General features: G+C 42.5%; 2 protein-coding genes across 2 annotated transcripts; one reads left to right on the top strand and one right to left on the bottom strand.

Annotated features, from left to right (window-relative positions):
* Window positions 1-104: 104 nt before the first annotated feature.
* Window positions 105-1595, bottom strand: tac4 (tachykinin precursor 4). Its single transcript, XM_084678739.1, has 5 exons — window positions 1405-1595; window positions 1035-1131; window positions 852-884; window positions 682-735; window positions 105-575 (listed from the first exon to the last, which is right to left on the bottom strand). Exons 1-5 carry the CDS (start codon window positions 1519-1521, stop codon window positions 541-543), a joined length of 336 nt encoding a protein of 111 aa, XP_084534865.1. The 5' UTR covers window positions 1522-1595; the 3' UTR covers window positions 105-540.
* Window positions 1596-5690: 4095 nt separating this feature from the next.
* On the top strand, window positions 5691-7930 carry saxo3 (stabilizer of axonemal microtubules 3). Its single transcript, XM_084678483.1, has 5 exons — window positions 5691-6003; window positions 6146-6325; window positions 6595-6711; window positions 7034-7119; window positions 7421-7930. Exons 1-5 carry the CDS (start codon window positions 5917-5919, stop codon window positions 7797-7799), a joined length of 849 nt encoding a protein of 282 aa, XP_084534609.1. The 5' UTR covers window positions 5691-5916; the 3' UTR covers window positions 7800-7930.
* The last annotated feature ends 6204 nt before the right edge of the window (window positions 7931-14134 follow it).

Here is a 14134-nt window from a genome sequence, read left to right as displayed (position 1 = left end):
AAACAGTAAACATTTTATACGATTGTTTTATTAAGGGATTAGGTATCATAAATGCATGTAGCCTTGAGAAACTGACAAGACGGGCAGAGTTAAGTTTTCCGGACTTTCATGAAGAATAACTTAGTGGCGTAAATACATTTTTATTTAATCAGCCAAATTATATCTAACAGTTTTTTAAAGAATGTTTTTGTTCTAAAAATGAGAAACAGCCAATTAATTCTGCCCCAGCCTAATCAGTTAAAATATAATTGGACAATTGTTTACTACATACTTACACACAGCATTGTTCAATACATGATGCATATCTGCCAAATACAGCAGTATGTTAAAACACAAAATACATCTAGAATAACAAGTTAGTTAACCTAATGTTATCTAGTTGAAACATCCCTGATGCAGTTTACAACAAAAACGTTCACGTACATTTTTATCTGCCAACTAAACTTACATGCCTTGTTACCTCATGTATATATTGGTCAATCGATTGCCTTAGTTGAATTCAACGTTTGACCCAAAATTACAGTTGATGAATAATATTTTCTAATAGAATTGCTTGTCCCACTCTTCTTCCATCTCTGCAAGTAGATACAACATTTACAGATGAACAAACATTTTCCTGAGAACATTTTAATCAAATTAATATCCTTTGATATATTACATGTGCTAAATGCTTCCCCCCACCTCCACTTAAACTCCTTCTTCCCATGAGTCCTACGAACATCTCTCCTTTATTTCCTTTGTGAAAAAAACGATGAGAATGAAGGACAATTATGTTCAAAATACAAATTCATTTTAAGCAGTAAAATTATCATATTTATATCCGTTGAATTCGTATATTTATAAATACATACTTTTCTTATCCAGTCGCACGGGTTGAGAGTCTTCTAAAATCAGATTTGAAAACGAATTCACAATCACAATTCACAATACACAATCATCATAATACTCATCATTATACAGTTTAATAACTGTAAAATGCACGCAATAAAAACGCTTTACGTAAAAAGGGTTCCCAGACAAAAATGTTATCTTACCTGAACTTCGCCCCATAAGTCCGTGGAACTGTTGAGATTTAGACCGCTTAATGAGATCTGCTAGGCGGATAATCACTCCTCTCTCCGAAGGGTCACCCTTCACAATCAACACAACGTCCGCTCAAGATCAAATTAAGATTTAAGTATTAAGATACAGTAGTTAAACAGTCCACCAGATATCGACATAAGTTTTAGGAAACAAGTTTTATCAAGTTAACTATCAATGACCTGAAGCTTCAGAAAAATATAAAGGGTTTTTCTCAACATTCCAATTAGCGCCCACACACACAATGGCTGCTGTCCAAGGTTCTGAACCAGACCTAGAAGTTGTTGCGAGTTCCAAAGCGGTGTTAACACTTGCACTCTTTACCTGCCATTTCTCAATCGCCCAGACATCTCTTGCTTCGCTCGAAGCCGGGGACCCCAGAGCGCCGTACACCTGGATCAAGACTGCAATAACTACAACCCCACATTTCAGAACTTCCATCTCCGTAAATGTGTTCACACTGACTCAACAAGTTCTAAAATTTTCAACCAACTTTTGGAAACACGTTTCTCTACGGCCTAATCAAAGTTGAGGTCTCAGCTTTTAACCGTGATGTCTATTGAGTCACATCTGCATTCAGCTTTTATACCAGTAGATGCTCCGCCCTGCACCACATAAAATATGCGTTTCTTCTCACGTTTGAAATAGGCCCCACTCTTGTGCGCAACTGGTGAGTAAACTAATTGTTTGACACCATCTGATCCATTCCCAACGACGATAAATGACACACCATGACAATGTATTGTTCATCTTTTGTTTATCTAGTTTAAACTGTACACCTCTGACGTTCCTTTCCCATGTCCGAATACAGATGAATGATAACCGGGTGTACAAGATAAAAGTGATATCTTCAGTAAAAAGAACAGGAAGCATTCGCACTCATGACTGAGGATACTCTCCTAGACGTTATGTGACCTAACAGTAACCATAGCCAATTTTACAAAATAAAAAATTGAATGACCACATTTCACTTTTTTTACACTGTGTCAGTGTCTTGCATGTACCAAACACAATGTATAGCGGAAGTCATACACAAATCACACCTTATGTATATCAATATATGTTATATTGTGTATACACTATGATACACACAGACACACGCACAGACACACAAATTGTGTATGTTCTTCATTCTCCTAAGCTGATGAACCTCTTTTCCATGACATACAACACGATGTGACTGGTGAGAACTGTCCAATCCGCACAGAGCCATGTGTCTGCTCTCATCATCCTCTGTGTCAGGTGTCCAGCCTCATTCCTCCACAGTGCACTGGGGTCAATGCTGGATATGGATGAGTGAGATGAGACTGTAGCTCTCTGCCCGGATCAATTCCACCCAGGCCTATTGTAGAAGGCCGTTTGTCTCTCTCAGTCTCTGGATAAGACTGCAGATGCATAGGGGGCACGTGGTTAATCTTAGCTATACTGCTGTCTCATGTCTGAGGACACTGAAATTGTCTGATGAATAATAGCTTCAATCATATTGTCCTCATTAGCAGGTATTGACATTGTAAAACAGGAACCTGTTAACATAATGCAAGTCTGCAAGTGGATGGAAGTCTAAGTTTTACGTGGTAACCCCAGATCCAGTTGCAATCAGGTCTCATTGTCAATCAGATGCCATTGACAAATCATGGACAGTGTCAATGAGGGGGCAGCACGAATCATCCCTTGATCAAAGGACATCATGAAAAGATGATCAATAATACTGCAGACAACATAGGAGGTAGGACTTCAGAGACAGAACAAGAAGGAATGATGCGGTTCATTCTAACTGAATAAAAATTGAATTGAATTACCCATCGCAGTGCCAGAGAATAAACTGTTTAGTCATTTCGATCATGTCTTATGGAAATTAGTTCCCTACTGTGATGAGAACAAAATCTCAAAGCTTTCATGATACAGCCATCAAGGTATAATTTCAATCAAGGAAATAGTTTAACTAATTAAAGTTAGCTTGCTGACTCAGTTTTCCTGATGTATAGATGCTCTTAAAATTTAATTCAGGCCGTTTGACAATGCATAATTAAACATATACATATGCAAAACCAAGGGATGGAAACATCCGGATATTCTGAGAGATTCTGTTGTTCAGTCTTCCATTAAGCATGATGTATTTGTTGTATTGAGTGTTCTTATCTCTAATTAGACTACACCTGGCCAAGTGGCCTTGGCTTCTCTGCACTTTGGTGGGGACATACACAGTCTAAACTTGCCCCAGCACTTGCTTCATTCCAAGAGACTCTAGATATACAAGTATACATTTCTTTTTTTGTGTTAGTTTATTGCTTTAATATGACCCTTCTACAGGTTTATTGTAAAATATTTGTGTCTTGTTATATACCTGCAACAGACTTTCAAGGCTGAGGCTGAGAACAAGCACTTCATTATCAGGTTTAGCAGAAAGCAAACATCTGACTTCAGTCTAAAAGCCTCTTTATTAGTTTAAATGATTTATAAGAAAATCCCTCCCCCCTCACCCCACCACAACCCAGCCCCCTGCTTGACATCTCCCAGTTCCCCATTGTCTCTTTTTCTCTTCTTCTCTTCATTTATCTCATGTAATCTCTCTCTGTTTCAGGGTCTCTCGGTTCAAAATGTCCTCTTCCTCCTTCCTTTCCACTTGTTCTCTCCTCTCTCTGTCTCTCAGGTGTGGGAGCAAACAGGCCTCCTGGTTCCAGATGTGTCCCAGTCCAAGGGAAATGAAAAACAGTAGATGAAGGTCAAGTCCAGCCCCCAAAGATGCAGCAAGACAGAGGGATAGTGAAATGGAGAACTTATTCCTGCATTACTACCAGCCCTAAGGAACAAACTAAACACATTTCAAATCATATTGAACCCGGAAGTGTACACAAGCTATCCCTCTCTCTCAGTTTTGAATCCTAATGCTATTTTCTGCCACAAAGTAATATCAGACAGTTGGTCATTGTAGGCAGGGTTGGAAATGACCATCTGTCTCTTCCTCAACACTCATTCTGTCAGTCTAACGACCCCTTCACCCTTTCCCCACCCCCGTCACCCTTCCGACCATCACCTCAATCAGGCTCCTGATCAGACTCCTATTGTTGTATTTTTCCCATTATGGTACAGTGCGGAAGTGACTGGGGAGCACTTAAACTGAACTAAAACCCAGAATTGACCAATATATTGATGTGGTTCCGTTTGTCTTTGAGTACACTATAAGCATTACATTACATTTTTTTACATTACGTTATTATTCATTCTTCTTCCTCCATTATCTGCAGGATGTGGAAATGCTTAGGAACCCCTGTCAGGTGAATAAGTAATAACGGACTGAGAGAGACAAAGAAAAATGTGGACACAGTCAGATCATGTTTCTCCATAAAACACTATGTTTGCACGTGTGTGTGTGATTGTGTGTTTGTGTTTGTGTGCGTCACTAACGCCCACATTCTCTTCCACAGATGGGCTGGATCTCACGCTCTGACAGATTATGAGACTGTTAGCAACACCTACAGCACACCTTGTGTAGAGCTGAGCTTTTAAATAGAAGCGAACATAAAACATCAGCCCTTTACATCCCCACTGCACACAATCAGCCTCTGTGTGCTCAACTCATAGACTTGTGAAAGACATCATTGTGATCACGATTAACTGTGACAACACCACAGTTACTTTGATAAGTAACACAGACCAACCAGTACAGCCAGCACACTGAGAGTAAATTAATGACTTACTTAGTTTGGCTAAATGATAAGGCTGTTATCATTCAACCGAAGGCCTCACATAGATTTTGTCCAAAGACAAACGATATGAGGATTGAACAGTTGCTCCAACTTTTAAACCTATAAAGCTGTGATCCTCTTAAAAATGTATTTCAGAACCCATAAGTTGCATCTATCATACACACATCCTTCTTGTAATTGTGATTCAACCATTGAAAGAACGGTTGTTCCACAACACCGCTAATTTGTACACCAGACCGTGTTCCAGAGTACTCCAGTGTTGGTTACCTTCTAAATTATTCACACTGATATACTTGTATAATAAACCACTGCATACTATTCCCATACGTTGTCCCATAGATGGCCTGGAGCTGGGTGAGCTTGTCTGAGTTCAGCACAGATAATGATTTGGAGGTGCATCAAATAAATAGTTTAGTGGAAACCCCTGACCAGTGTTCTCCCTCAAGCTGCCTTGCTCCTTCTCTCACAATTCCCTGCCCCTCTATAAACCAGTACCCTATTAATCCAGACCCCTGCAAGGGTTGTGTCTTGAAGGCTGTTCCTATTACCAGACGAGCTGTTTCTGTGGAGTTTACACAGAACCCTACATACAGGTTAGAAAGACACAAGGATTTAGAGGGAATATGAAAGCCAGAAACTAGGTCCAAAACCAAATCTAATCTAATCAATAGCAATTATTGGAGCACCACAATTGAAATAGTTACTGTATGTTTAATTTATTGCGCCCAGTTCACCAAGCTCATTAGTTCGGTATTTGTTTGTTTTTTATTAATGGTTTTAAAGACATTATTAGCATGCATAGTAGCGTAACGCCACTTTATAGGTATGGTGCCCACTGCGAAGTTGAAGATGGCACCAACTCGCGCACCTGCGAACAGTATTCCTGTATCTCCATGACGACAACTAAACAACGCCGGGGTGCCAAACTAACAAGGGCTAAAAGGAAACTTTTGACCCGCTTATTTTATAGCTGCTTGCTACGATTTTTCTTTACGTTCGGTTGCCTATTTCCCGTGTATAAATGCCACCATCGAATAGCAGTACTACTTAAAACCTCTTCGTTTCATTATTAAACGGTAAATGTATTTTGACTAGTTCACAGCAGTGACGTTCTTGGAACGGTTTGCAAATGGAGCTACAGAAGGACAGGCTGACAAGCAGTGGAATCGGACACATTTACACGCAGCCTCCGCCATTCTTTGTCAAGAGTCGCAAGGTTTGTGTTCACAAAACACGTGTCAACTGAAATAAATTAACAAAAAATATTGTTTATTTAACTCTTACACAAAAGTATTGGATAGAATACCCCACCATACACAACTTCATACACATTTCGGCTGCTGTGTCTCTCCCCATAGGGATTGCCTCTCCCCCCTGTCCTCCAGGGCTTGCCACTGGTCTCAGATGCGAATCGCTTCTCTGTCACTTCGCGCACTGATTATGACAGCAAGCCTCTTACAGGGCCACTGGCCACCACACGGTACCCACGGGCCCCACCACACTGGAACATACATTACATAAATGAGCTGGCCCAAAAGGTGAGGTGCACATACATGCGTGCATGTGTGTGTGTTTCTCTGTGCGTGTCTTTGTCTTTGTGTGCATGCATGTGCATGTTTGTCTGTGTGTTCGGGTGTGTGTTGCATGCAGAGGTTGACTTTATCTCATGTTGCAATATTCAAAAACATGACAATGTTGTTCTCAACTTGAATAAAGTGTTTAACCTACATACGAAGTGTATACCTGCTGGATGTACCAACTAAGGTTTGAGGCCAGAGATATCCAAAGCATCCTTCTTTGCCCTCAGCTAAGGAATAGTGAATCGGTCCGTTTGCTCTCCCGACCAGTGAGTGAAATGCAGGACAGCTTCAAGGGCCTGGCAGCTCAAGAGGGCCCCCAACTGGACAACTATAACACACTCAGGGTGAGAAGAAGCATATAGCCATCTAGAAGTCAGATTCTCAGACTGTGTCTGTAATTGAAGGATGGAAGTGATAAAATGTCCTTTCCTGAGTCATGTGACTGTTTATTGTTGTGCTATGTAACTGCATGCTTTGCACTGTTTGACCACTGTTGTGTTGTGTTTTTTTACACCGTACAGTGTTTATGCATGTGATACATGTAGTATTATTATTTACTGCTGGCTGTATAACAGACTACCCTCTTGAGGATATTAAAGACAATCTCCTATACTTTACTACTCCTGAATGGAGTATAAACTCTATGTCTTCTATATTTTTTTCTAGACAATTCATGGACAGCTGAATCATATACCAAGTTTAAGGATTCCATTCGTCAGCACTTCTCACGAGGACTACAGACCCTATAGCAGGTGCCTTTTTCTCCAGAGAGTTGGGGGGGTGGTATTATTGTATATAGTATGTAGTCATCTCTAATGACATGTATTTAGATGGAGATATAAATAGGAACCCAATGGATAGGAATATGTAAGATGGTTGTTGTGTAGAGGGAGAGTCAGATTCGCAGGTCGCAGTTGTAAATGAGAACTTGTTCTCAACTAGCCTACCTGGCTAAATAAAGGTGAAATTAAAAAATTACGGCCCCGTCCTCAACTTCTAACCCCTCTGTCACCCTCTCTCGTTCTCTTGTTCTCTCTCCCACCCCTCCTTCAGGTCTGAGATCACCCCCCCCAGCCTGGATGCCCTTCCCTCCCGCCTCGGCCTATTAAAGAGCTCTGCCCACAGCCACCTGCCGCCCCAAAAGGCCCCTCCCAGGGTGTCCTGTGGGCCGCGTTTGCCCCCCCCTGTTGTGACACTGCCCTATGCAGGGAAGTGCAGTGTGTACCGCAGCTCTTTTACTGTGCCTGCCCCTCAGCTTGGCCCTACTGGGCCACAATCGGAGGCCATGGCAGGGTGGGGGAGTGCGGCAGTTCAGGCCAGGGATGGAGCTGGGGGGGGCCAAAGAGGGCTCCTCAGGAGCATCCTGGAGGTCCCCAAGATGTACCTGGCAGAGAGCCAAACCTACGGAGGGAAAAAGAAGGTGCTGGTCTGAGGACGAAGGGGCCACAATGTTGGGGCCACAATGTTTGAGTTCAGAAATAATGTGTTAATAATGTGTCTCAAAGATTATCACTGTTGTTTTGTTTTTGTGTCAGCAAAAAATAAATCACATTTCTCAAATGACCATGACTTCTGTTTCTCATGTGTCAATGTCTTTTTGATTATCAATGCAATGAGATGAGCAATAAACACCCTGGTATCATTTGAAGATGGCCAGGGAGGTCTCATTGATTTATCGATGTAAGGTGGTATTATTATTGGACTATTATAAGCAACAGATTAAAAAAATCATAATAATAGTGATGGAGGGGTGCCCACATCTGATTAATTCTTCTGTCAGTAATTTAAGTGTGTGCTTGTATTCACCCACACCGCTAACACATTAGCCAAATCCAGTCCAGTCCCAATGTGTGTGTGTGTATGTTCTCCCATATCTAGATGGGGAGTAGTAACCTAGAAAATAACCTTGTGTATTTTGATCAGAGGACTCAATGCTCTGGTTTAATCAAGTACTCACAACACACACTCATACACATGCACACACACACACTCATACACACTTGCACTCAGGCAGACACACAAATTCCATCAGTTACTAAAACTCATGCAGGGCCTTAGAATAGACAGTGCTTTGGCTGTGCGGCACACACCTGTTTCTAGTATAATGCTGGACTGTTCAATCAACAGTCCCATTGTCCAGCCTCACAACCTTCCAATCTTCTATCTCACTCCAACCGCTAAGAATAGGTTCCATCAAGTTCATATGTGATTTGGCTTAACACAGTTATATCCCTCCTTCAACCCCTCCTTCTTGCTCCCTCTCCCTCTCTCTGTAATCCCTGAGCATATAACGCAGGACTATAAAGGGGAGGTAATTAACCAGAAAGGGCAGTGTTATTAATTAGGTTTCCATGAGAGATGAGTGGAAGGGAGAGGGGGGTGGGTTCAAGTTATCTAAAGGATATTATTAGGTCTAAATAAGGGAATAGACTGACTGGAATCAGAACTGACAGGGCTTCTCTACCAAATCTTCTCACGTCTCACCCTCTTTCCTATATCCTTCTCTACTTTCTGTGATTCTCTGTTCACCTCTATCTCTCCCCTCCACTCTCAGACTGTATTTGGAGGACATAGTTTATAGGTCAAGTGGTCAATCCACAAACCCTAGTGGATTGGTCTGTGTGTGTCTGTGTGTGTATGTGTGCGGGGGGTATTTTCCACTACAGCACTGTATCAACTGTACACAGATTACAGTAATTTATGATCGAGGATAGCTGCGTTTGTAAATGTGTATTTGTGTGTGTGAGAGAACGCTTCTCTCTCTACCAAAGAATTGCTCCAGGTCATTAATTTCCTGTCGCAGAGTCTGTGCGCTTGTGTGTGAGTTTGTTTGCCTGAGTGTTTCTCTCTATTCTCCCTCTCTATTTATTATTCATCCATACTGTACCTGTCTCTCTCCACCCCTCCCTCTCCCTCTCGGGTTCTAGCTGCCCATTCATCAACACTGTTTTTGGGAGCAAGAAAGCACAGCATTCATAGTCCTGACACGGGGAGAACAGAGAGAGAGAGAGAGAGAGAGAGAGAGAGAGAGAGAGAGAGAGAGAGAGAGAGAGAGAGAGAGAGAGAGAGAGAGAGAGAGAGAGAGAGAGAGAGAGAGAGAGAGAGAGAGAGAGAGAGAGAGAGGAGAGAGAGAGAGAGAGAGAGAGAGTAAGTACACATGAGCAACCATGAACAAACAATAAAAACAGACACACACATGCACACATTTCTTTATCACAATGATATTTTGTACATTGCTGATTGCCAAGTTAAAATAGGCAGTCAATTATTACGTCTGAATGATAGTGAGGGAGTGTGTTTGTGTGTGAGTGTGTGTGTGTGTGTGGGGGGGGGGGGGACTGCAGTATTTTCTGGGCCCGTAGTACTCATGTATGTCCCCTAGATGTCTCTTGTGCACTACATCGCAGGAGGTGGGGGGAGGATAATGGGAAGCACTGCAGAGCAAGAGACAGAGGGATGCAGATTCAGGACAGCACACAAGGCAGTCAGATACTGATGTAAGACAGATCTATGTAGATGGATCTCATCTCTCCCCTCTCTTTTTCTCTCTCTCTTTCTCTCTCTCTACATCCTCTTCTTTGTCTGGATGCAGTTCCTCTACTGCATCCTACAACATTCCTCCTCAATATCATTGTTGCTTCTCACTCTCCTCTTACAGGAATATGTTCTTTCTCTTTTTTTGCTCCTCTTTTATGTCCCACACACAGTCCCTCCTCCCTCCACTACAATCACACCATCCTTCTCTCTTTCTTTCCTTAACCCTTTCCCTCTTTTTTGTAGCAGTGCATTTGTTCCCCCTCTTTTTCTATCGCTCTGATTTCCCTTTCTCTCTTTTTGTCTCTCTATGGCTGTCTGTCTTTTAGTCGCTACCTTTTTGTCGCTCACTCTTTTGCTTCCTCCCTCCCTCTCTTTCTTTCTCTTACTCTATTCCTTTCATTCCCTCTCTCTCTCTAGAGATCATGTTTCCCAGATGATTTTCTTGTTTTCCAGTGGAAGCTTATTTGCTCAGTCAGCATACCTTCCAATTTATCACTGTCTATTACTTTATTTCTCTTTTCATCCCACTCTTGTCCTCCCTCCCTCTCTTTCTCTCTCCCTCCGTCTCCTTTTCACTCCCTCTATCTTTTTTTATGTGTGTGCCAACATATAATGTATAATTGACCTGTATAGCTTTTTTGTTACAAGACTATCAATGAATTTTTTTTCCTCTTCTTCTTCCTGATCCTCCACTATACTGTCTGATGGTGCAATGTCACAACTTCTTGTTCGGTTGTTCGTTTAGTCATTGTATTAACCTGCCTCAATAGAAAGTGTGTGTGTGTGTGTGTGTGTGTGTATGTGTTTGCTTGTGCATGTTCTGCTTTCTACCTCTATCATTCTCATACGGTGAAGGACTTCATATCACCTTAGTCAGCATGTTAACTTAATTAACTGAGTGTGTGTGTGGGGGGGAGAGAGAGTGAGAGAGAGACAAAGTGAGAGAGATGAAGAGAGAAAGAGATTGTGTGGAAGAGAGAGAAATAGTTTATTCACCTAGTCATCATACAGGACAGAGCTATCGATGGTGCTGAAATTTACAGCGAACAATTTAACGTCTTTGTCTAGTGTAAGATCTCTTGGGTATGATCATTCAAATGACTGACATTACAATATTTAAAGGAGAATGTCAGGATGTAATGAATCAGACACAGCAGAAATTAGCTTAAGTTTGATCATGTTGGTGAGCTACAATGATAAAACTTGTAATTATGGTTTGTAATATATTGTTACATGGTCTAAAAAAGATAAGGACAGTTCATACCTTAAATAAGTATGATTTACATTAGTAGAGTCTATGTTGTGATGTCTCGTAGATGCATTATTATTGGCATGAGCAATATTAACACATGACCGTTGTCAAGGCATTGCTCATCACAAAACTTCCTAACCAAACACATAAATATCTTGTGATACCTTTTCCCCCGGCTGATGCAACCAGATGTCGCTTGTGGTAGGATTAAGAAGCTGTCCATGGCACTAAACCCAACCGCAAGGCGATTCAGACCTATAGGACCAAAGAAACTGCAGGCCTTAGCCTACATAAATATTCCCTTCATCTCCCTCTCTACACTTAGAATCAAGCTGCCCCCCCTCCCTCTCCCTTGTTCATCAGGCTTCCCTCCTCGTTGCTGGACCCTGGTGTGGCAGTTTGCCCAGACTTAATGAAGTGGTGGTATGAGATGGCAGCACAGAGGACATCAGGAGAAGAGAGGGAGAGAGGCTTTGAACTAATGGAGAATAACAGGGACAGAGAGAGAGAGAGAGAGAGAGAGAGAGGAGGGGGGGGAAGAGGTAGAAAGATGTGGGAGATGACACAGGGAAGAGAAAGGGCACAAGGGAGGAGAAAGGACACAGGGAGGAGAGATGGGGAGATAGAGAATAGATAGAAGTAGACTTAAAGGAGAACGGGAGAGGGGAAAATGGCAGTAAATGTGATGAGTGAGGCACCATCACTGGAGCAGGTAAAGGACATAAACAGAGAAGGGGAGAAAATTCAGAGATAAGGAACAGGAGAGAGGGTGACAGAGGGGACGCTACTGAATAGAGAGAAGGAATCTCATCCAATGAAATCTGATTCCGTTATGCGGAACTGGAGTGAGAATAGGAGGGAGGAGGGTGAGTGAAAGAGAGAGAGAGAGTGAGAGGGAGGAGCAAGAGTTGAGCATGTATAGTACTTTGAGTGTAGGGTAAGGACAAAATGTGACTGGAATGACAGGGCTATTCAGAAACCGAGAGAGAAAGACAGAGTCAAAGAGAGGGAAAGACTGCAGAGGTAGGTTTAGAGACAAAGTAAGAGAGAGGCAGTCTCATTCTTGTTTTCACTGCAGCAGAAGACCATTCACTCACTCAGTCCTGTGCTCTGTTTACAGTTCACCTCTCTCTCTCTCTCTCTCTCTCTCTCTCTCTCACTCTCTCTCTCTCTCTCTCTCTCTCTCTCTCTCTCCCTCTCTCTCTCTCTCCCTCTCTCTCTCTCTCGTGTGTGAGTGTAAGTGTTTTCACTAGAGAGCTTGAAGTCAAAGCATCGTGCAGAGTGAACGTCCCATGGACATATAAGGGGTGAATACAGGAGCTACAGACTGTACTGAATGGTTGGCATATTAGTCCTGTACTGAGGCATAGGGAGAAGAAAAGATAAGGGGAAATAGTGGTGCGATGGAGGGAGAGGAATGGAGAGCGCAACAGAATTCAAGAGGGAAAATGAGAGGAGAGAAAGAAAAAGAGAGAAAGTGAGAGAGAGCAGGTTACACTAATGGTCTGCAGTCTTTTCTCCCCATTTTGTGGAGCTCAGCAAATAATCGTTCTGCCTGTAGCCACCCCCTTCCCCTCCTCCCCCTCTACTCTTCCTTCTCTCCCATTGGATGGGCCGGAACTTGGAGAGGGAGTGTGATAGAGAAGTCGATGGAGGGAGGAGGGAGGGGGTGGGCGTGAATCACTGTCATATTCATCTGGCTCTGGTCTAATTGAAGAAAGTGTTTTAGTAGATTGGAAGACAGTGAAAGGCAGAACAGAATGTGTGGGGCTATGCTGAAAAGATACAGGAGATGGGGAGAGAGCGGGGGGGAGAGAGATAGGGAGAGAGAGAGGCTGAGAGAGAGAGAGAGAGAGAGAGAGAGAGAGAGAGAGAGAGAGAGAGAGAGAGAGAGAGAGAGAAAAGGCTATGTGTGTGTATGTGTATTGCTATACTGGTTGGTACTGCAAAGTTGCCTCCACTCAGTCATCTTTTCTAGTTCTGATAGATTACTGCACTCAGGCTATGTCTATGGGTCAGAAGTGTCTGTTATACCTGTTTATTCTGAAATCGCATATTATCATGATCCCTTTCACTGTCGGTTGAGGTCCCACTACATTCAAATATTCAAAATTAAAGAATTATAAATAAATATGTACTATGGGAAGCGATACTCGAAAATACTTTCTTTAATTGAACTAGCCTTTGAACATGAACAGCGGGAATAAAGGAAGGAAGGAAGAGTATGGAATGAGAAGGGAAGTGAGGAAGGCAGGCAGGCAGGCCAGCTCAGGGTGTGGCAGAGGAGTCTGGGCTCTCAGCCGGGCTTCCCAGAGCTCAGCAGATCTCCACGAGGTGCCTGGGTTGCAGAAAGAGACTGGGGAGCGATGTGATTAGCTGATGGAAATCAGCTGTGTGATACTGAGAGAGTTGAGAACTAGGTTAGTCTATATGTAACTCAATTTTAGCTTCAGTAGTTCTGATGCAGTCAACACATTTTTCTTTGTTTTTGTTTAAATAACTACAGTTCCTTTGAATTGTTATAATAAGGTTGCTCAACTTGTTCCTGTTTGATATTTAGGCTCATTCATAGCTACACATTACAATGCCCTAGTTTCCCAAAACACTTGCTCTATGGACTGAGCAAACTACAATGAAGTTCAATTCGAAGGTCAGATGCTCCTTTAGTAAGTTTTCGCAACACTGTCAACGTTTGTTCATCTCCTGTAACCTTAGGGGTAGTCTACTACCGTAATTTGGGATGTTTTCATTTTGCTGAAGAAAATGAAAATTATGTTCAACTCAATCACGCGTATAATTATTTATACCTCTCTCTCTCTGTCTCCCTCTCCCTCTCTCCTCTCTATTTCTGACTCCTCCCACCCCCTCCCACCTGCGTTCTCTCGCTCCTCTCTATTCCTTGTCCCCGTCTCTTCAGTTCGGTGTGTGCCTCCTCGTTGAAAGGACGCAGGGGTGGGAACAAGTCGTCCAATAAAGCA

Source organism: Hypomesus nipponensis, chromosome 17 (genome assembly GCF_054491055.1).
Source record: "Hypomesus nipponensis isolate SF chromosome 17, ASM5449105v1, whole genome shotgun sequence".
Lineage (NCBI taxonomy): Eukaryota > Metazoa > Chordata > Actinopteri > Osmeriformes > Osmeridae > Hypomesus > Hypomesus nipponensis.
The sequence above is the reverse complement of the archived record's forward strand: the minus strand, read 5'-3'. Positions and strand labels throughout refer to the sequence as shown.